The sequence below is a fragment of the Mesoplodon mirus genome (assembly GCF_964341445.2).
Source record: "Mesoplodon mirus genome assembly, chromosome: 4".
In the NCBI taxonomy this organism is placed as follows: Eukaryota; Metazoa; Chordata; class Mammalia; order Artiodactyla; family Ziphiidae; genus Mesoplodon; species Mesoplodon mirus.
In genome coordinates, this window is record NC_138979.1 from 43,335,949 (window position 1) to 43,358,530 (window position 22,582).

The window sequence follows — 22,582 nt, forward strand, 5'->3', positions numbered from 1 at the left end:
CTGGACTGCCAGGGAAGTCCCATGTGGGTCAATTTTTAACAGATTAAATAATTGTAAATATGCTTAATTTTCCGCTGATGCCAATACTAAATATATTTTGAAAACAAAGCACCTATTTCAAAAGATAAGCATGTGTATTGTGGAAAAATTAGAACATACAGACTAACTACCATACCACCCCTCACCCATACTCTTTACCACACAGAAAGACCACTGTCGACATCTTGGTATGCACACACCTGAACATTTTTCTGAGCATTTAAGGAAGCCTGAGTATTCTAATTTAATGTTAACACATACATACCTTCCAGAGACTCAACACATGGAACCGATCAGCAGACAGTGAGAAGTTAGAGCTGTGGCTCCAAGTGCTAAGGCAATTGCATCCCATCTAACTAATCTCCTTACCTGGGCTTGACAGCTCAGCTGCTCCCTCCTTCCCACCTGCAGCTCCGCGTTCACGTCTGAAGCACGCACTGCAGTTCGCATCACTCACTCACCCCTTGAATCTTCTGACCATCCACGCTGCCAGGTGCCGTCAGAACTCGCGTTGACCAGTTTCTAGGGCTCAGTTCTCTGCCCTTTGCAGGAAGCAGAGTTCAGCAGGTTTGACCCCCGTAAATTCAGACCCTGCTTTACTGAGCAACCCTGACATTCACCTGTAACTGAAGGTTATCAGCAGCTCCCGCCTCTTCACAGTCCTCACCCCGCCAGCACCTCGTTGTTTTGGCCCCTCTTGCTACGTTCAGCTTTGTAGAGCCGATCAAGACTGTGGGGCGAGGGCTCCCCTGCCCCCTTCTCCATGCATAAACTTTTCAGGCTCTGCAGGTCTCCCCATCTCCAAACAGGATCTACTCCTTCCCAGGACTGAACCCTCACAAGCCCTGCCGCCTCCAGTAGGACTTTGCCCCTGCAGCTCTGCTCGCCACATCAGGATGACCACAGGGATGAGCAGGATGGGGACCTGCTCTCCAGGAGCTCACAGGGTAGTGGAGGGAATGGCCAGCATTACTGCCTTATAGCCCAGGATAAATGCTGTAAAACAGACAGGAGCCCTGAGTTACGGGTGCCAAAAAGGAAGGGTGATGGTCTCTTTGTGGCATAGGGGAGACCTGGAAGGGGCATGGAGAAGGCAGTCCGTGTGGACCAAAACCCAGCCAGCTCTCCACCAAGTAGCCCCTCATTCTGGCACAGTCTGGGAGCCCCATGCAGACAGAGCCTGAGCCAGGACTGAAGGCATATTTACTTCCTCTCTAAAAAATTTTATATATGTTTCATGAGATATTATGAATCTATAAAGATTCTAGCATCTTCAAGTATGACCCTTAAAGAAAGGCATAAAACTTGGGCACTTAAAAAAACTGTAATCTCCTAGCAATTAAAAGAATCTGGCCCAATTCATTTGGTAATTTATTTTATTGATTAAAATGTCACCAAGTTCTACTTCTCATTTCTTCATATACAATGTATCTAAATGAACTAAATTCAATCATTTGTAATATGAAAAGACATTACATATTAGTAGGGTGATGTTGCTTCATAATCATGTATTATTTCCACTCCTAAGATACATGCCCATGTTACAGAATCACAGCTATGGCCTGTGACTTTGGGGTGGTACAGAAGAGGCCACAGGCCAGGAGTGCTTATCAAATGATATTTTATGCTCTGAAAGGAAGAAAGGAGAAAACTTGGGGGGAACAAGTAATAGTTCCCACAAAACTTGGGAAACAGATTTCTCAAAAGGAGGAACTGACAAAATTCTTCAGTTATTTTTATGAGAAAATCTAAAAACATATTTGAATGCTGATAAGATAGAGAAAATCATCTATGTTGCCGTTTCAAACTTTTTTTTAAGTTATTTTATGAAGGATATTAAACAGTGAAAAATTATGGCAAATATGCTGGCAGATAAAATTTAAAGAAATCTTCTGGAGGAGGAGATGATAAATGGCGTGGAAATTAAGCTTGAATGATATATTAGTTTTTTTGGTTTTTTAGTAAATTTATTTATTGTATTTATTTTTGGCTGTGCTGGGTCTTTGTTGCTGCACGCAGGCTTTCTCTAGTTGCAGTGAGCGGGGGCTACTCTTTGTTGCAGTGCGTGGGCTTCTCATTGTGGTGGCTTCTCTTGTTGTGGAGCACGCGCTCTAGGCGCGTGGGCTTCAGTAGTTGCAGCACGCAGGCTCAGTAGCTGTGGCTCACGGGCACTAGAGCGCAGGCTCAGTAGCTGTGGTGCACGGGCTTAGTTGCTCTGCGACATGTGGGCTCTTCCTGGACCAGGGATCGAACCCGTGTCCTCTGCATTGGCAGGCAGATTCTCAACCACTGCACCACCAGGGAAGCCCTGATATATGAGTTTTAAATGGATATATACATAAAAATACTTCTAGGGCTTCCCTGGAGGCGCAGTGGTTGAGAATCTGCCTGCCAATGCAGGGGACACGGGTTCGAGCCCTGGTCCGGGAAGATCCCACATGCCGCGGAGCAACTAGCCCCGTGAGCCACAATTACTGAGCCTGCGCGTCTAGAGCCTGTGCTCCGCAACGAGAGGCCGCGATAGTGAGAGGCCTGCGCACCGCGATGAGGAGTGGCCCCCACTTGCCGCAACTAGAGAAAGCCCTCACATAGAAACGAAGAGCCAACGCAGCCATAAATAAATAAATAAAAATTTAAAAAAAGGCAAAATTCCTTAAAAAAAATACTTCTATGATTCATTTCAGATTGAATATTCTCTTAAAAATTGGAGGGGCCTGAAATAAATATTTTTTTTATGCAGGAGCGTTCTTAGTAAAAGGAGTTGGTGAAACACCTCTGCCCCATCAAGCAGGCATGGGGTGAGAGGACTTTGACAGACCGCCATGGCCAAATGGGATTATTTGGAAGACTCAGCCCTAGAACCCATTTGTGGCTTCATAAATGTATCTGGGCTTCACATGAACTTCAGAAAACTTAGGATAAACTGTGTCCCTGGGTCTCACTCCCTCTGGGTGGACCCCTGTCACAAAATAGATCTAGACAAGAGGCACCTGGCAGAAAATACAAAACTTGCAGGAACTCTAGTAAAAGCTGGCTGAGATTCCAAAGGTAGCAGTGGCCTTTCCAACCTCAGCTGGCATGTGTTAATTCTTACAAGATGACAGTGGCAGCACCATCACCATGAGCAAGAGAAGATGTGGCCCATTTGGGAGAATTCTTATTTTCTTCCTTAAATCACATTCCAAAGCATTTCCAGTTCCAATTAATAAGCCACATCCTTCTATCTGACCTTCATTTAGCTTTTGAAAGAAAAGTGCATTTATTCTCTTTTTTCCTGCTATAATCTATTGAGAAAGCCTAGTTTGAAACTGCTGGGGATCTGGATCATTTCCAGAGCATGTGGAGAGGGGCTAAAAGGAAATGTGACTTGAAAGACATATTTGGTATCCAACATCAGGTGTGATGAATCCTCTCGGCTATTGAGGAGAGCCTGAAATGAGAACCAGAGGAAAAATGAGTATGGAAACCAGGGCACTCTGCTTTATGGCTGTCTGGAAGTCAAGAGCAAGGAAAACACAACAACTCTATCTCCAACGAAAAACTCCTTGCAAAATCATGTGAGATAACACACAAAAGGGCTTTTCAACAGCACAACTCCAAGGTGAAATGGTTTATCCAGGTCTTCCAGATCAGCTCTCATGAATACTTAACTTGCTCTGTTTCACTTCAGAAGTTAATTTCCCACAGGATGGACTGACTGTAAATCGATCTACTTTCTATTCTTACCTATTCTCATGGCATAATTCTAAGACCAAACAAGAGTGGAGCTCAGTATTAAATTGTTATTGCATTAATATTTCTTTTTAGTTCAGTGGTTTGCAAACCTTTTTGGTTTCAGGACCCCTTTATACTCTTAAATTACCAAGGACGCCAAACAGCTTTTGTGCATGTGGTTATAACTACTGATATCTATCATATTAGTAATTAAAACAATACTTTTAAATATTTATTAATTCATTAAAATAACAAGCCCAATACATGCTAACATATTTTTATTGAAAAACAACTACATTTTTGAAAACAAATAAAAAAACTAGTGAGAAGTGGTATTGTTTCATAATTTTGTAACTCTTTTAAATGTCTGACTTAATATGACAGGTGGAATCTTGTATCTGCTTCTGCATTCACCTCTAGGGATATGTTATTTTGGTTGAAGTGTATGAAGAAAAGTCTGCCTCATACAGCTATGTATTTGGAAAAAGGAAGACTTTGCAGACTCCCTGAAATCATCTCAAGAATCCGCCCCGCCCACCAAGGACCCTTGAACCAAACTTTGAGAAGTGCTGCCCTAGTTCATTGGGCAAGAAACTTCAGGGATTAAAATAAGAGAAAATGGGTACACAGGTTCTCTCTTTCCATTCAGCCTCTGCTCCCTTGCATATACTCGAAGACTGATGAGAAACAAGACATGCTGAAGGAACACAGAATGTGAGTCACGGTTTTGGTGTTTTTGTTCCCTTTCTACCCGGGCGAAAATGGGTTCTGAAAACAGGGAATTTGACAGGGAGAATTCCTGCTGCTTTTCCTGGGTGCCTTTCCTTTGTATATTTGGTACATGTACTTTAATCCTGAATTTCTATAATGGTAATTAAACAACACTGTCTTATACTAAAAATTAAAAGGCACATCCTTAAGGATCTCACCTGTACTTTGCGAACAAAGGATGGAGTCACTCTTTTCTCGAAGTCATCTATAGGTGTGTATGAGTTAAGGATCTTTATGATCTGCAAACAGTACATAAGATGGTGTGAGGCCACAGAAAAGGACAACTCTGTCCATGAAATAATGGTTCCAGTGGTCTGGGAACAGTTGGGAACCACAAGTGGTTCTTTTAGACTATAATCTGGCTCTAGGAACCATGTGTTATTTTTTTCCAAAAGAGAAAACAAGCTGAGAAGAGCACAGAAGGCAGCAAGGACATTGTATAATTAGATGACCTTAAGAGAATTCCCCATTTCCAGCCTCCTTCCCCGCTCCCACCCCCTCTCCCCACACATACACATATGTGAGTATAGCGGGCAGGGAATGTGTCATATGCACTTTTATGTTTTTAAGGCCTAGAGTTAGTATTTAATAAATGCTTGTTAGATAAGAGGGCAGCCCACGGGAGATACGTATGCTCCCCAAAGAGCACAGAGAGATGCAGATGCACCCCACAGCTGGCTAAGCCAGGAAAGGCAATGCCAATTACATGATCTGTGGGTGAAGATCAGGGAGACACTCAGCAAGGCTGGTCACCTGCACAGCAGACAGGGAGGTACAGCGTTCGTAGATCTCCTTGGCATCGCTGTCTGTGGTCTTCTTGACCTGAAGCAACCAGGCTGCCTGAGAGAGAGCTTCCAAGGTTTCCCTGGCCAAGCTGTTCTGCAAATTCTTATCTTTAAGCCATTCTTCTAAGTAGCTGATGTTGCACCTGGAGTAAACGCCAGAGGAGCAGACAAGAGGGGTGACCTGCTTAGAACACTTTAGGGGAGGGTGCCGAATCCTCCAGTGTGTCCCAGCATGGTACCAGAGCTCACTGAGATCCTTAGGACTACAGCCCAGCAGTTTCTTTATTTGTAACAAGACAGAGTTGGGCCAGATGATCAGCTCTCACGATTCATGGTTCTTAGGATCATGATGGTCTAGGGTGAGGGGCCATAACAGCAATAAACTTTGGAGAAAATCTGAGCAAAGAACAGTGACTACAATAATTTATAATCTATTCAAGTACCCTTAATAATAGATTGAAAATATATTAAAGGAAAAAATCATAGTGGTATTTGAAGAGAAGACTTACATTGGTATAAAAATTGTTTGATCTCTTTTCCCAAATTAGCAGAAAATTTTCAATTGGTAGAGGCTTTCTTTTAGTCCACTGGGGTTTTTATTCTTGTTTCTGTCGCTGATTATCATAGGTTTATGAGTTAAGAGCCATGGGTTTTAATCCCACCAATCCGTTGTGTGAGCCTGGAGAGTTACTCAACCTCTCTTGGTAAATCAGAGTGTTGAGAACACTCATACATTGCTAGTGGGAATGTAAATGGTACAGCTGCTAAGGAAAGCAGTTAGGCAGTTCCTCAAAATGTTAAACATAAAACTACCTTCTGACCTAGCAACTCCACTTCTAGGTACTTACTAAAGAGAACTGAAAACATGTCCACACAAAAAATCATACACAAATGTTCACAGCACCATTAATCATTATAGCCAAAAAAAGAAAACAACCCAAATGTCCACCAGTTGATGGATAGATAAACAAATTGTGGTCTATCCATACAATAGGATATTATTCAGCAATAAAAAGGAGTGCGGTACTGCCACATGCTACCACAGCGGGGAGCTATGAAAACATGCTAAGGGAAAGCAGCCAGTCACAAAATACAACATATTTATGATTCCATTTATTTTAAAAATGTCCAGAATAGACAAATCTATAGAGAAAGAAAATATATTTGTTGTTGGTTAGGTTGAGGGGGAGGGGACTCCCCAGTGGGACTTGGGTAGGGGATACGAGTGGCTGCAATTGGGTGTAAGGTTTCTTTCTGGAGTGATGAAACTGTTCTAAAATTACATTATGGTGATGGCTGCATAACTCTGTAAATATACCAAAAACCACTGAACTATACACTTTAAATGAGTGAACTCTATGGCATGTAAATTATATATCAATGAAGCTGTTTAAAAAATTGAGTGTTGAACTAGGTGATCTCTAAGGTCGGTTCCAGCTCTGACCTTCCAGATTAGCAACTCCCCATGGGTTATAACATTGGGACAATAATGCTGAATTAATGTATTCTATAGGGATGTAATGAGTGTGAGATAACATCTCTTGCACTGGTTACCCCCCCTTTTTTTGCATTGTCAATTTTGTCCCACTAGTTCTTATTACAATAGATTCCTAATGGGAATCTACTGAATTTTGAGCATGTTAATCCTCCCACTGAAAACTCTGGGCTGGAGTTCTGGTTCTTGGTAAGATGAAGCGAGCACTCCATTTTGTTTCTCCCACTGAATGCAGCTATAAAACCTGGATGGAATGCCTGGAACAGCTATTTGAGGACTCTGAAAAGTAAACAACAGTAGCAGGTGGACTGGGAGAGAAGACCAGAATTTGAAGTATCTCCAAATTGACAATGAGTTTACCAGTATCTTTCCCTCTGCTATTCATTGGCCTGAACTCAAAGCAGCCTGAAACTCAGTAGTGGGCATGGGTGCCAACAAAGAGCTCCAGGAGGAGCCCTCTAGTTCTGGCTCGAGGTGCTGAAAAGGGGTGTCCTAATGCTCTGAGAGAGGGTGGAAATTCTGTTTTTCTTTTTTCTCCTTTTCCTTTCTTCTTCTTCATTTTCTCATGTGCAAGCCCCAAACAGTCCTATGGTTGTGGCAACAGGGTCCAGTAGGAAATTAAAACTCTGAGAGAGGGGAACTTTCTTCAGTTGGAGGAGTTGTGGCTCAAGAGGACGGCATGAACTCTCCTTGCTCTTCCTCTCACCACTTGACCCCAGGTGGGGACATTTGCTGGAAGTGCACCACACAGCGAGTTAAGTGAAGCCCCAGTTTTCTGTCTGGAGGACCAAAGAGGGGACCCCCAGGTATCTGGAAAGTACCAGGGGTATTGTGGAGAGGAGGAGCTTAGGAAAGTGACCCTTAAAGTTATTTATGAACTCTTGGACACACCCCTGAGCCCAGGGATGGATCTGACCCTCAAGAGCACACATAAACTTTGAGGACTAAACTATAGGATTGCACACCACCCAGGTTTCAGACTGGCCACTGTGTGTCACACACAAGACAAAACCAAATAGCATTACAAAGGCTTTGAAGACAGAACTGACAGAGGAACCACAACCTGCAGAGCCTGAACCCAAGTGAGCTGATTACCTGATAAAAGTATCAACATTCTCCATAGGATTTAAAGACTCAGTGTCTCATAATATAATAATAAAAGTGTCCAGAATACAATTCAAAATTACTTGGCATATGAAAACCAGGAAAATCTTAAGTCACATTAAACAAGGCAATTAATAGTATCAACTCTGAGATGACACAATGTTAGAATCATATGACAAAGACTTTAAAGAAGCTATCACAAAAATGCTCCAAAAAGTAAGGACAAACTATCTTGAAATATATGAAAAAATAGAAAGCTTCAGAAAAGAAACAGAAGATGTTTCAAAAACATGGAAATTTACAACTGAAAAATAACTGAAACAAAAGAACTCACTGAATGGGCTCAAGAGCAGAATACAGATGGCAGAGAAAAGAGTCAGTGAACTTCAAGGGATCAATAAAGACTATTCAATCTGAAAAGTACAAAGAACAGAACTTTAGGGATAACAAAATAATGAAAGGTCTAACATTTGTGTCATTGAAATTCCAGAAGGAAAGGAGAAAGTGTGATGCAGACAAAACATTTGAAGAAATGGCTGAAAATGCCACATTTGGTGAGATCCACAAACCTAGAGTCAAGAAGTTCAGAGAAGCTCAAAGAGGCTAAACCCAAAGAAATCCACACGCAGATGCATCATAATCAAACTGTGGTAAACTAAACACAAAGAAAAAAAACCTTGGAACTCAGTCAGAGAAAAACTATGCATTATTTATAGGGAAATAATAATTCAAATGACTACATTTCTCATCAGAAACCATGGAAGCCAGAAAAAGTGGAACATTTTTAAACTGATGAAAGAAAGGACTGTCAACCCAGACATTGGTAGCCTATAAAAATACACTTTAGGAATGAAGGTGAAATGAAGGTATTTTCAGAGGAAAGAAAGCTAAGAGAATTTATCATCAGTGAACCTGCTCTAAAAGGACTACTAAAATAATTTCCTCAGGCAAAAGGAAAATGAAATCGAAATGAGATTTGGGGGGAAAATGAGACTTGAAACATTAGAAATGAAGGAATAACAGAAATGATAAGTACCTGGGTAAATACAATAGACTATTCTTCTATTAAGTCCTTTAAAATATGTTGGATGGTTTAAAACAAAAATTATAACATTGTCTGGCAGAGTTTTTGATGTATGTAGATATAATATATAAGACAACAAGCAAAGAGGGGAAAGGGGTCTATGTAATGGTAAGGTTTCTACATTCCACTTAATGTGATAAGATACTGATTCTAAAATGACTGAAAAAGGTAAGTATGTATACTGTAATTCCTAGAGCAGCCATTAAAAAAGATACAAAGAGATACAGTGAAAACACAATAGATAAATTTAAAAGGGGTACCAAAAATGTTCAAAGAACCCAAAAGAAGACAGAAACTGGAAATCAGAGAAACAAAAACCAGAAGGAACAAACAGAAAACAACAAAATGGTAGACTTAAATCTGAGTATACCAATAATTACATTAAATTTAAATGGTCTAAAAACCCCAATTAAGAAGCACAGATTGTCAAACTGGATGAAAAAATAAAACAAAAAACTGGACCCAAATATATGCTGCCTACAAGAAACTCACTTCAGATATGATACAGATAGGTTAAAAGTAAAAGGATGGAAAAAGATATACTATGAAAACACTGATCCAAATAAAAAGTAGACTTTCAGACAAAGTAGACTTCAAAGCAGAGAAAATTACCAGGGAGGGACAAAGAGAGATCCCACATAAGGATAGGAGGGCTAACTCACCAAGAAGACATAACAATTCTTAGTGTGTATACACCTAAAAACAGAGCTTCAGAATACATAAAGCAAAACCTGACAGACTGAAAGAAGAAATAGACAACTCCATAATTATAGTTGGAGACTTCAACACTACTCTCAATAATCAGTAGAACTAATAGACAGAAAATCAGCAAGGATCTAGAAGAAATGAAAAACACCATCAACAAACTGGGTGTGATCTACATTTATAGAACATTCTACCCAACAAAAGCAGAATATACATTCTTCTCAACCCACTGCATGGGGAAGATTCACAAAATAGACCTGGGTCACGAAAGCAAATATTAACAAATTTAAAAATAACTGAAATCATACAAAGTTTGTTTTTTTCAATGTAAAAGTATTTATAAGTTTTTGTTTTTGTTTTTGTTTTTGTTTTTTAGGCCACGCCATGCAGCAAGTGGGATCTTAGTTCTCCTACCAGGGATCAAACTCATACCCCCTACACTGGGAGTGTGAAGACTTAACCACTGGACTGCCAGGGAAGTCCCAAAATATTTATGTTTGTATTTTAAAAATAAACCTGGGATATGGGAACAGATGTATATGTATAACTGATTCACTTTGTTATAAAGCAGAAACATACCACTGTGACGCAATTATACTCCAATAAAGTTGTAAAAATAAATAAATAAAATAAAAAATAAAAAAATAAAAATAAACCTGGGAAAGTCTCGGGCAAAGTGGGATGGTTGGTAATTCTAGTATCACAATCTATGGTACATGTTAACCTGCATGTACCTTGAGATTTTTTTAAAATTGTGGTAGAAAACGCATTACATAAAATTACCATCTGAACTACTGTAAGTGTATAGTATAGTAGTGTTAACTATATGCACCATGTTGTATAACAGATTCCCAGGACATTTTCACTTTGTAAAACTGAAACTGTACATCCATTGAATGAACAACTCCCTTTTTCTCTCTCTCCTCGGCCCCAGGAAACCACCATTTTACCTTCTGTTTCTAAGAGTTTGACAAAGTATGTTCTTCAAGCACGATGAAATTAAACTAAAAATCAATAATAGAAAGGTAACAAGAAACTCTCTAAACACTTGGAAATTAACACACTTCTAAATAATCCAAGGGTCAAAGAGTAAGACTCGAGGGAAATTAGAAAATATTTTGAACTGAACAAAAATGAAAATATAACATATCAAAATTTGTGTGATAGAGTTAAAGTAGTGCTTACAGAGAAATGTATAGCATTAAATGCTTATGTTAGAAAAGAAAGGCCTCAGAGCCAATAATCCAGGCTTCTACTTTAGGAACCTAAAAGAAGAAGAGAAAAATAAATGCAAAGTAGGCAGAAGGAATGAAATCATAAAGACAGTAACAGAAATCAATTAAATTAAAAAAAAAAGACAAAAATCAGTGAAACCAATACACCTCTAACAAGACTGACCAAGGAAAAGAGAAGTCACAGATTACCCACAGAGGAGTGGAAGAGGGGATATCACTACAAATTCTGCAGAAATTAAAAGAATAACAAGGGAATATTCTGAACAGCTCTACACACATAAACTCAACTTTGATGAAGTGGACCAATTCCTTGAAAACCAAAAACTACCAAAACTCATCCAAGATAAAATATATAACCTCAATATTCCTACAACTATTAAAGAAATTGAATTCATAGTTTAAAGCCTTCTGAAAAAGAAAAAACAAAATCTGTGGTGGCTGCCACTCCTGAGGGACTAAAGCATGCATTTCTCATGCTGGCATTCTGCTTTGTCCTTCTAACCCATCTTTCTAGGTCCTCCCATCGCTCCTGGTGCTCCTTTCAAAGGGGGCTGTTCATACCCTGCCCTCAGTTTTCCTTCACTGAGGTCTGTGTTCATTCCTCTGGTTCTGGGTCAGCTGAAATCCTACTTGTCCTTCAAGACCCAAGTCAATGCCTTTCGTATTCCCCCCAAATTCCCTCAGGCCAGCAAGCAATGTTTGTAGTTGGGCCACATTATTCTGGTTCCTAACAGAACTGTCTCCGTCTCCAGGACCCCTACCAAGGTTCTTATCAAAGATCCCTGGGCAAAACAGCCACAGTGGAACTTGCAGCAAAAATGCTATTGTGGAGATGGTGAGATAAAGTTCCACATGAGATAATATTTTTACAATTCATGACTACGCACAAAAAAGAATTACATACTAGGAAAATCTTTATATCTTCCCAGGAACTGGTCTGCCTCACCAAGCCAGATGAGACCAGAGAGCTATGACGTTTGGCTTTTTCTCCTGGCAGTCAGAAAGCCCAGAGCCAGTTTTCAAGCTACTCTGTCTACTGTTTATGTTTTTCTTTTCTGTGGTTTTGATTTTCCACTTGTGTTCATGTTTTGTTATTGTGTTGCTTGTGTTGTCATAGTAAAGTCACTGTAAATCCTGGTGCGCCTTGTTTATGGCAGGAGCTGAGTCAATATCTGAATGAATGAATGCCTCTTAAATGCATGTACTACTTACTCAGACCAACACACTGGAAAGTCAGTACTTCTCTAATAGCGCTTTCAATTGGTGAGAGGAGAAAATACTGAGCACCTATGGGGACAGATGTTCACTCAACTTGGGGACCTACTGGTGGAATGAGAGTTTTTAGCAAAGACTCTGGTGGCACATGAGGTTTATGGCTTTACTTTAAATAGGCCTGAATCCTACCTCAGAGGGCTACAGGGCATCTGCTCAGTGCTCGGGAAATAAACAGAAGTCTTTCCTCTCTCAATGAAGAGGAAAAAAAGCCCAGTCCTCCTGAATACTCCCTCATATCTGAAAACGACAACCTGGTATCATGAGAATTTGCCACAGTGATTTGTAGGGATGTCCACCTCTAATGCTAAAAAGATGTAATGGATGCCTCTTGTTTATTTCTTGGCTTAATAAACTTTTTTGGGTCACTTTTCATTGTATCACTGCCATCATCACCATCCCAGGTTCTCCTATCACCTACAGGTGTCAAATCCCTGCACATATTATAAAAATCTTAAATATCTATCCCATATTATATGCTTTCTAATAATGTGACAGTGTTAATTCAAACAATAGCTAATGGTCTGTGTTTCCTTGGTTTAGAGACAAAGAGAAGTCAACACACCTCAAAACTGGATGACCATGTCCACAGGATGAACTCCCAGTGCTTGGCCTGGCATTCCAGACCCTCCCAGTCTGGGTCCAACTTACCACTCTACTGCGGACCTGTTGTTCCCAACACAAACCTCCGCTTAATCTAGACGGAGCTATTTACTCCTGCCTGAGGATGGTCCTCACTCAGTTCTACCACTGTGCCTTTGCCCACTCATTCCCCTGCCTGAAATGTTCTCCCATTTTTAATCACTCACACACAGTTTTCAGGCTTCTTTAACTTTTCTGTCCACGATAATCTCTCCTCTCTGAAGCACTTCCCTCACCACTTGTTTGTGACTTAATTCTAGTGGTTTTGAATCATCATTTAGCTTCTCAATGGCAGGGATCAAATCACCCTTTCCTCTGTTTCCTGTGTCCCCCACCAGCAGTGCTAGTCACAGAAGTGGTGGTCAATAAATTCTGGTTGAGTATATGATAACCACAGAGGGCCAGAATTTAAAATACACAATTACTAGTTCTTAGTAGAAGACATTCTGCCAGACCGTCAAGTTATCATGGGGTAGAGTGATGGGAAGAGGGCCTGGTATCAGATGGCTGACATTTCCAAGGTTCTAAGAGTCATCTTGCACACCCTCCAGCAGTGCAGCTCTTGTGGAGGGAGGGCAGAGTGTGTGGCCTTGGACTTTAAGAGCATCCTTTCTGGCCAGTCTCTCCGGGATTAGTGGTGCTTTATGGGTCTTACCTTATCTGCATGCCTTTTCTGCAAGAGCACATGTCCTTGCGCAGGAAGAGGCTGTTCAGGGTGACCGCCCCAATCAAGAAGAAGAGCTGCTTCACTGCCTGCCTCACGATCTCGGGGTCCAGGCCGTTCTGGCACATGGTACTGTAAAAGTAGCTCAGCTGCTGCAAGATGGAGGTCATTGTGTAGGCATCCGTGTCATCTATGCTGGATGACCGCTTCCGGAAGCCTGTGGGCTTCAGGCTGGAAATGCCCTGCAGACTCTCATACTCCAGCATGCCTGGCACTATGGAGAAAAACAGGAAGATTTTCTTGCACACACAGTGGGGACACCCAGAGAACATTTCCACTGCTCTCATGTGTCTGTGTCAGGAGGTGGGACATTTTCCACACAAGTTAGTGTGGATATAGCTGTGATAGAGGAAGCAGAAGAATGGAGGGCTGGGGAGCACCAGGATGTTAGGGGTGGATGGGGATGGACCGTCATCTACAGCAGGGCAACAGCTCCTCTTCTTTCAACTTCACAGGAGAGAGAGCTGGTTAGCGTGACAACCCACGGTCTGGAACTACTTAAAGCCTAAAGTATTTAAATTTCAGAAAACTGAAGAAAGTATACAAGAATTTGAGTGAGGCTTTAGAATTTCAAAAATACTTGGCTAAATTTATAAGCAGCTCATGCAGCTCAGTAACAAAAAAACAAACAACCCAATCCAAAAATGGGCAGAAGACCTAAATAGACATTTCTCCACAGAAGATATACAGACTGCCAACAAACACATGAAAGGATCCTCAACATCTTTACTCATTAGAGAAATGCAAATCAAAACTACAATGAGATATCATCTCACACCAGTCAGAATGGCCATCATCAAAAAATCTAGAAACAATAAACGCTGGAGAGGATGTGGAAAAAAGGGAACACTCTTGCACTGCTGGTGGGAATGTGAATTGGTACAGCCACTATGGAGAACGGTATGGAGGTTCCTTAAAAAACTACAAATAGAACTACCATATGACCCAGCAATCCCACTACTGGGCATATACCCTGAGAAAACCATAATTCAAAAAGAGACATGTACCAAAATGTTCATAGCAGCCCTATTTACAATAGCCCGGAGATGGAAACAACCTAAGTGTCCATCATCGGATGAATGGGTAAAGAAGATGTGGCACATATATACAATGGAATATTACTCAGCCATAAAAAGAAATGAAATTGAGCTATTTGTAATGAGGTGGATGGACCTAGAGTCTGTCATACAGAGTGAAGTAAGTCAGAAAGAGAAAGACAAATACCGTATGCTAACACACATATACGGAATTTAAAAAAAAAAATGTCATGAAGAACCTAGGGGTAAAACGGGAATAAAGACACAGACCTACTTGAGAATGGACTTGAGGATATGGGGAGGGGGAAGGGTAAGCTGTGACAAAGCGAAAGAGAGGCATGGACATATATACACTACCAAACGTGGGGTAGATAGATGGTGGGAAGCGGCCGCATGGCACAGGGAGATCAGCTCGGTGCTTTGTGACCGCCTGGAGGGGTGGGATGGGGAGGGTGGGAGGGAGGGAGATGCATGAGGGAAGGGATGTGGGAACAGATGTATGTGTATGACTGATTCACTTTGTTATAAAGCAGAAACTAATAAAAAAAAAAAAAAAAAAAAAAAAAAAAAGAAAGAAAGACAAATACTGTATGCTGACACATATATATGGAATTTAAGAAAAAAAATGTCATGAAGAACATAGGGTAAGACAGGAATAAAGACACAGACCTACTAGAGAATGGACTTGAGGATATGGGGAGGGGGAAGGGTAAGCTGTGACAAAGTGAAAGAGCGGCGTGGACATATGTACACTACCAAACATAAGGTAGATAGCTAGTGGGAAGCAGCTGCATAGCACAGGGAGATCAGCTCGGTGCTTTGTGACCACCTGGAGGGGTGGGATAGGAGGGTGGGAGGGAGACGCAAAAGGGAGGGGATATGGGAACATATGTATATGTATAACTGATTGAATTTGTTATAAAGCAAAAAAAAAAAAAATACTTGGCTAAGAACCAGGATTAGCCACATAAGTAGCAGCAGTTCTCCCAAGTCTTTCCCTTCAGGATGGATTCCCCCTTACAGAAAGAAAACTATGACCTGTGTACTTTTATATATGTAATCATTTTAGCAATCAAAGAATAAAAAAGTGGATATTTACATCAGTAAATCTTCTTGTTTTAAAATTATGTTCTTTGCAATTACACATGCCGTGCACCAGATTTATTGTTTTAAGGTCTCAATGTCATTATAAATATTTCTTGGTCATCGATTCTTTTCTTACCTATTATTGGTTGAATGTTATTTTCCATTACAATAATGAACTGATGATATATTTGTATAGCCACATCACTAAGAATCTGTCTGTATTCTGAAAGGTCAAAATTGTTCAAGCAATTCTTATTCTGTTGTAGACTGTTATTCTTCATGAATTCCTGGAAGTAATTTTGAACACAAATATTAGAATAATGTAGACATGTAGAAAATTAAAATACTATCTCTACTAATGATATTATAATAAGCTTCTACTATAACTCCTATACTTTAAAACTTAATGTCTGATTTATATCGAATGAGTTCTTGATGTTTGTGGTAGCCTTTATTTTCTATAACTAACTATACTTGACGCTTAAATGACATGGGTTTGAACTACATGGGTCTACTTACATGCAGATTTTTTCACTAAATATGTACTATAGTACCACATGATCCACAGTTGATTGACTCTGAGGATGGGTCAACTGTAAACATTACTGTCCTGTTTATTTCCCTGACAAATATGTGCCTCCAGAGCTAGACTACATTGGAAAACAACTCCCATGGAAGCTCACAGAAAAAACTGCAAAGCACCCAAGGAAATAAACTGCTGTAAGAGGTTGGTAGGTGAATAAATGAGATTCATAACTTTATAATTAGAGTATAGACCAATCTGAAATGTTTTAAAATGTGGGTTCTGGGCTGAATATTTGTCCCCCCCTTCAAATTTATATATTGAAGCCCTAACCTCCAGGGTGGCTGTATTTGGAGATGGGGTCTTTACGGAAGTTACTAAGGTTAAATGAAGTAATAGGGTGGGGTCCTGATCTGATAGGATTAGTGTTCTTACAGAAGGAGACAGCAGAGAGCTCAATCTCTCTTTCTACCCCATGCACTGAGGAAAGGCCATGTGACTACATAGTGAGAAGGTGGCTGTCTGCAAGCCCAGAAGTGAGCTCTCACCAGTGAACCAACCATGCTTGCACCCTGATCTTGGGCTTCTGTCCTCCAGAACTATGAGAAAAAAAATTTCTCTTGTTTAGGCCACCTAGTCTGTGCTAGCAGGCCAAGGAGACTAATACAATATGTTTACCATGTTCAAAGAGATAAAAGAAAAAAAATTAAGAATAGGACATTATAAAAGGCAGAAGTGAAAAAGAACCATTGAAATTTTAGAAATAAAAATACAGTAATTAAAATCCACTCAGACAGAGACAAGAACATTGTATACATGGCAGAAGGGGGTAAAGAAAGGATTTGTTTAAATGGTGTTGAATAATGCCTCCCATTAAGGCCTCACAGATGCCAGTTTGTCTTAAATGGGCTGGTCTTCCCCCCTCCCCCAATATTCCTTTTGGTTAGAGGTTGGATTTTCTTTACTTATTTCTCCTTTTATTCAATAGTACCAGTAGGATTATTTTTATATTTTATTTTACTTTCTCTCCATTGGGACAACTGGCTATCCACATGGAAGAAGATATGAGAAAATTACCTCACATGTCAACTTGGGACAAATAATCATACCAATTTTGGATAAAAGCATAATTATGATCTCTAAATTTGAATTATCAGTTTAGAAGAAAGAATAACTTCATGATCTCAGGGTAGGGAAGAATTTCTTGAACAAGACATTAAATCAGGTATCATAAAAGAACAGGACTGATAGGTTTAAGTACATCAGAATTCAAAAATTGTGTCTGACAAAGGACTCCATAAGGAAAAGTAGAAGATAAGCCACAATCTACCCATAATATGTAAAGAACTCCTGCAAATCAATGAGAAAAATAATCACCCTTGAGGAAAATGGAGAACAGATGTGAGTAGGCAATTTAAAAGGCAACCCAACCGACTAGTAAGCACATGAAATGATCCTTGACCTCACTCGTGATCAAGTAATTACAATTTAAGTCAACAAAGTATCATCTTATAGCCATGAGACTAATAAATAATAAAATGTCTGTCAATACCTACTGTTGGTAAAGGTATGAGACACTGGAACCTTTACATACTACTGGTAGGACTATAAAATGGTATAACCGTTTTGCAGAGCAGTGAAAACCCTGAAAGCCATTTTTGCTATTTTAGGTCAATGAAATATTGCTCTGTGAGTACTTGGAGGTGAAGAGCTTCTTTATGATGTCAGCCCCTTGAAAGCAGAGTCAGAATGGCAAAGGATTTGCGGATTACGGAGGAACAATCAGAATCTCATAGTGAGAACAGCTATGAAGAAACAGGCATGCTGAACTAACAGCTGTATTTTACAGTGATAATACTAAAAACTTCAGAATTTTACAACCAGAAGGAAAATGAAAAATCACAGAATCTACCTCATGAATTTTAAGTCAAGAAAACTGAGGCTTAGTACCATGCCCGAGGTCTATACTTCTTTCTAGAAGTTTTTCTGCCTGTGACTTCCATTCAGCTGGTGATGTGAAGCTGGTCTCCTGGGTAAGGGGGGAGTGAGAAAGCCAGCTGGAGCAGAAGCTGCCCCTGGAGCTGGGCATCCCAATTCCTAACTCCTATGGTGAGTTCTGGCTCATGAGGAGGTAGGAGACTGGCAGTCAGCATAGAACACAGAGTGGGCAGGCAATCCTACCTCTTCTCCACTGTACTGCTTCAGGCAATTGAGGAAATGACAAGTATTGGAAAGCCAAAAGGACAGCATCTCAAAGTCTTCTAAATGTTCCTTTAAAAAAAAAAAAAAACAAGAAAAGACAAAGTTGGATTTTGGTGTTGGATTTGGTACCTCTGAGCCAAGAACAGACACATCTTACCTGTTTGGTTAGCTGGTGGCTTTTGACCAAAAAGAATTCTTTTTTTATTCATTAAAGACTTTATTAAATTTATACTATAAAAATAAGCTCTTATATTTATTTAGCACGTTATGGTTTGCAAAGTATTTCTGTACAGGTTGTATCACCTGTTATGATGCTTGAAGCAGGCACTGCAGGAATGCCTGAGAAATGTCTCAGTCCTTGCCCTCCAAAGTTCACATTCTGACTGGTAAGACAGACATGACATATATAGGACACAGTTAAATAGGTGGCCGACAGCCTACATGATGGGCATAGACTGTGCCACAAAAGCTCAGAGGATGCAGAGATGATGTGGAACGTGGACAGCTGAGAAAACCTCGGGAGAAAGGTGGATGACCTCCTTGAAGGAAAGGGGTGGATAGACAAGAGCTCAGGATCGAGGACTCTGTTGGCAAGAACACCCCCGCTTATGGGGCAGGAAGGAGAGGAATGAGCAAAGGAAGCAGAGGTAATAAAGACCAGAGAGATAAAAGGAAAACTGCGAAAGTCCTGGGATTTGAAAGACAATGTCAGAGCATTTCAAGGAGATGGTGCTACTGTTCAGTCCATTTAAAGAGAATAAAAATTGGGCTTCCCTGGTGGCGCAGTGTTGAGAGTCCGCCTGCCGATGCAGGGGACGCGGGTTCGTGCCCCGGTCCGGGAGGATCCCACATGCCACGGAGCAGCTAGGCCTGTGAGCCACAACTACTGAGCCTGCGTGTCCGGAGCCTGTGCTCCGCATCAGGAGAGGCCACAACAGTGAGAGGCCCGCGTACCGAAAAAAAAAAAAAAAAAAAAAAAAATTAAGAAAATACCATTGGATTTAGCAAGAGGAATTACTTGTGATCTTTCTGTGGAGTAATGGGGGTAGAAGACACATTGCAAGGGGTGAAAAAAAAAGGCACGGTGGCCAAGGGGGTATGTGGACCAAGTGAGGGTTGCTTTAATGTGCTGTGCACTGGAAGGGGAGGGGTGGGAAGCCACTGAAGAAGCTGAGATGGAAGATGCTGGCAAGGAAGGATTTACACTCCTCATGCCATGTGTCTTTCAGTTTCTAAGTATTTAAGCATTCCAGAGCAGCAGGATGTGGCAAATACTGTGTGCCCACGACCTGGAACATAATGCAAATGTACCCTGAGAAAACCCAATTTATGAAAATATGGACGGGGAAAACATGAATTTATGGAGGTCTCTTCTAAGAATACAATGGTAGCTCCTGTGAAGACAGTGACTATAAAGCACCCAGCACCAAATCAATGTTAGTTTTCTACTCCTAACTCCTGATGAATACTGGATTCTTAGTATAAAATTTGGTGCAGGGGGGGGATAGGGGGAAGAATTATCCATGCCCTGATGCACTCACTGTTTTTATTCTTCCCTTTTCCTAGAGTATTTAAAATAGGATTTAATTGCTCATGACTTTTCTAGAACACATATTTTAGTAAAAGTGAGATAGGACTTCCCCAACTAAAAAAATTAAATATATCTCAAAATCAAACATTACTTCCCATTTGGAAGGGGAATGAAGAATAATGGGTCTATATTTTACTGGTCCCTTACATACAGCTTATCTTCATTTCTGGGCTGAGAATAAAAGTACATACTGTGGTTTTATAAGGGAGAATTACATAAATGCCAAGGGAAGAGATGAGTAATTTTTCAGTCCTTCCCATTCCTTGGCATTCACACTTGTTATCTGGATAGACACATACTCCTTGCAGCCAGCCCCTCTTTGCAGCCCCGGGGGACAGAAGTGGTGGGCTGGTGGCTACCAGGCTGTAGTCTTGCAGGTAAGGATTTGGGGTCCACTGGCAGATCCCTACCCTTAGGGCTCTCTGACCTAAGTTGTCTTTTCCTAACAGCTTGGATTCTTTTGCTGATTGGGCCTCTGACTGGTTTGAGGAATCATGTGGTTGACCAAAGACTGGAGATGAAGGATGGGAAAAGTACGGGCATCTGGTCATTCCCACAGGTGTTCCTAAGCACCTTTTTTTTTTTTTTTTTGCAAGTTTTATGTGTGTGTATTTTAACACAATAAGAAGGAGAAAAAAAACCCCCAAAGTACATAATATGTACTTCACAGTGCCAATCAGAGCAGACTTTCAGCTGAAGTCCTTTCCCCATTTGCTTCCTTCATAAGTTCTTTCTCTGGTGTGAACTTTTTGGAGCCAAATGAATGGAAGTTTTGGCTATAGACTTTCCAGCATTCACTTCACTCAGAAGGCATTTCTCCAGTGTAAATTCAACAGTGTTTAACAAGACCAGAGTTGTATGTAAAGATGTTCCCTTATTCGCTGTTCTTATAAGGCCTCACATCAACGTGAACTCGCTAGTGTGTACTGGCTCTGGAGTTTTACTACAAAAATTTCCCACATTAGCTGCCCTAAAGTAGCCATAATACCAAGGGCCATGTCAAAGGTAGTTCCTTACCTTAACCACCTGCTTGATACCATTAATGGTGCTGTTCATGAGGGACTTGAGCATGTTGGCGTCATTTAGAGAGTCTGCGTAGCGTACACACATGAACAGGATGTGAGCTGGCAGCCCGGGAATCATGTTCACCACCACACCGCGGGGCTTCAGGTCTGGAGCAGAGAGAGTCAGTGAGGATTACAGCTGACGATCAGCTCTCCCGATAAGGAACCTATAATGATGGGGCAGGGGGTGTCTGCTTTTCTGTACTTGATGCAGTGCCTGAATGCATAGGGATGTCTTTTCCCTTTGAGGAGTTCAGGCTGGCAGTTTTCTTGGCAAAAATATACATGCAGGTGCCACCTGCTTCTCTTACTTCTCATTTGCAAAGTACCTTCTCTTTTCTAAGGTTGAATAAAGGACAGAATTTCATATCTCCAAGGTAACAGAGGAACCCCAGTTCCATGCACCCTCACTTCAGCCTCTAGGATGAGGATGGAATATGATCTCAGCAATCACATGCATCTGCCTTGACAAGGGAAAACAGGTACACAGCAGTCCTGCAGAGGAGGACCAGCTGGTCTTGAGGAGAAGAGAATGGCTGGAAGGCAGAGTGGGAATGAAGGGAAGATAGAAACTTTATAGAACAAGTTAAGGTAAGTAAACACAGACCTCCCCATGTCTGCATTAAGACAGGGGAAAAAAGAGGCCCCACAGCTGTGCACCAGTGAGGGTGGAAAGGAAAGGGTAGGGGTGCTCATGTCCTCTGAAGGGAGTCAATTAGGACAAGAGGAGTAAGGCTACATATGGGCTTTCTGCTTTGAGATGTTACAATCCGCTGATAGGGAGGCAGCTTTTCTCCTTTTCCCTGGAAAACCATGTGGTTTTCATGGTGAAGACAGTCTAGTAAGATTGTTTCTAAGACCACCAACCCTAGAGTGTTCCCACTGGGAGATTCCTGTAACTGAGGTGTGGCTGGAAAGCCTCCACCGTACTGCCTGCAAATAAATTTCTCAGCAGAAGTCAGATGGAACAAAGGAACCACAATTACTTTTCCCATGGCTCCTGTGCTGAGACACAAAGATGAGGAGATGTGTCTTCTACCCTGACCATGTGATGAGACTTGGGAAGAGGTTAGGGCAGTACTTCTCAACTGAAGGCAAGGCACCCTCAGAGGGCATATGGCAACGTCTGGAGGCATTTCTTATTGTCGTGGCTAGGGGCTGCTACTGGTTTCTACAGAATAGAAGCCAACGACACTGCTCAATATTCTACAGTGCAAAGCCCCTCCCCACCCCAAACAAAGAATTATGTGGTCAACAGTGGGGAGGCTGAGAAGAAGCAGTGGAGGAAGAAGAGGAAATACCCCTGCCCAAGACTGTAGCAATGGCTGATGCTCAAGTTCTCAAAGAGAGAGCGAAAATTCAGAGTTCCATGTTTCACTACCAAGAATGAGGTTTTGGATGAGCTTGGCCTCATCTTCTCTCTTGTATTCCAGCATTCCAAGGTACTCCTTGGGTCCTGAGGACAGGTGCACATCATCGGCTGTAGGCAGAGGCAAACGATCAACTAAA

The 22,582-nt window shown here is 41.1% G+C and overlaps 1 protein-coding gene across 1 annotated transcript in view; it reads right to left on the bottom strand.

The window, feature by feature from the left end:
• Nucleotides 1–1,413: 1,413 nt before the first annotated feature.
• MYO5C (myosin VC) overlaps nt 1,414–22,582 on the bottom strand; it is a 110,483-nt gene continuing 89,314 nt past the window's right edge. Inside the window, exons 34-41 of the mRNA XM_082618869.1 lie at nt 22,455–22,553; nt 21,027–21,181; nt 18,398–18,487; nt 15,830–15,980; nt 13,502–13,784; nt 5,278–5,452; nt 4,683–4,763; nt 1,414–3,469 (exon numbers count right to left, since the gene is read on the bottom strand). Coding sequence (XP_082474995.1) covers nt 3,317–3,469; nt 4,683–4,763; nt 5,278–5,452; nt 13,502–13,784; nt 15,830–15,980; nt 18,398–18,487; nt 21,027–21,181; nt 22,455–22,553 — 1,187 coding nt within the window. The 3' untranslated portion in view covers nt 1,414–3,316. The remainder of the gene's footprint in view (nt 3,470–4,682; nt 4,764–5,277; nt 5,453–13,501; nt 13,785–15,829; nt 15,981–18,397; nt 18,488–21,026; nt 21,182–22,454; nt 22,554–22,582) is intronic.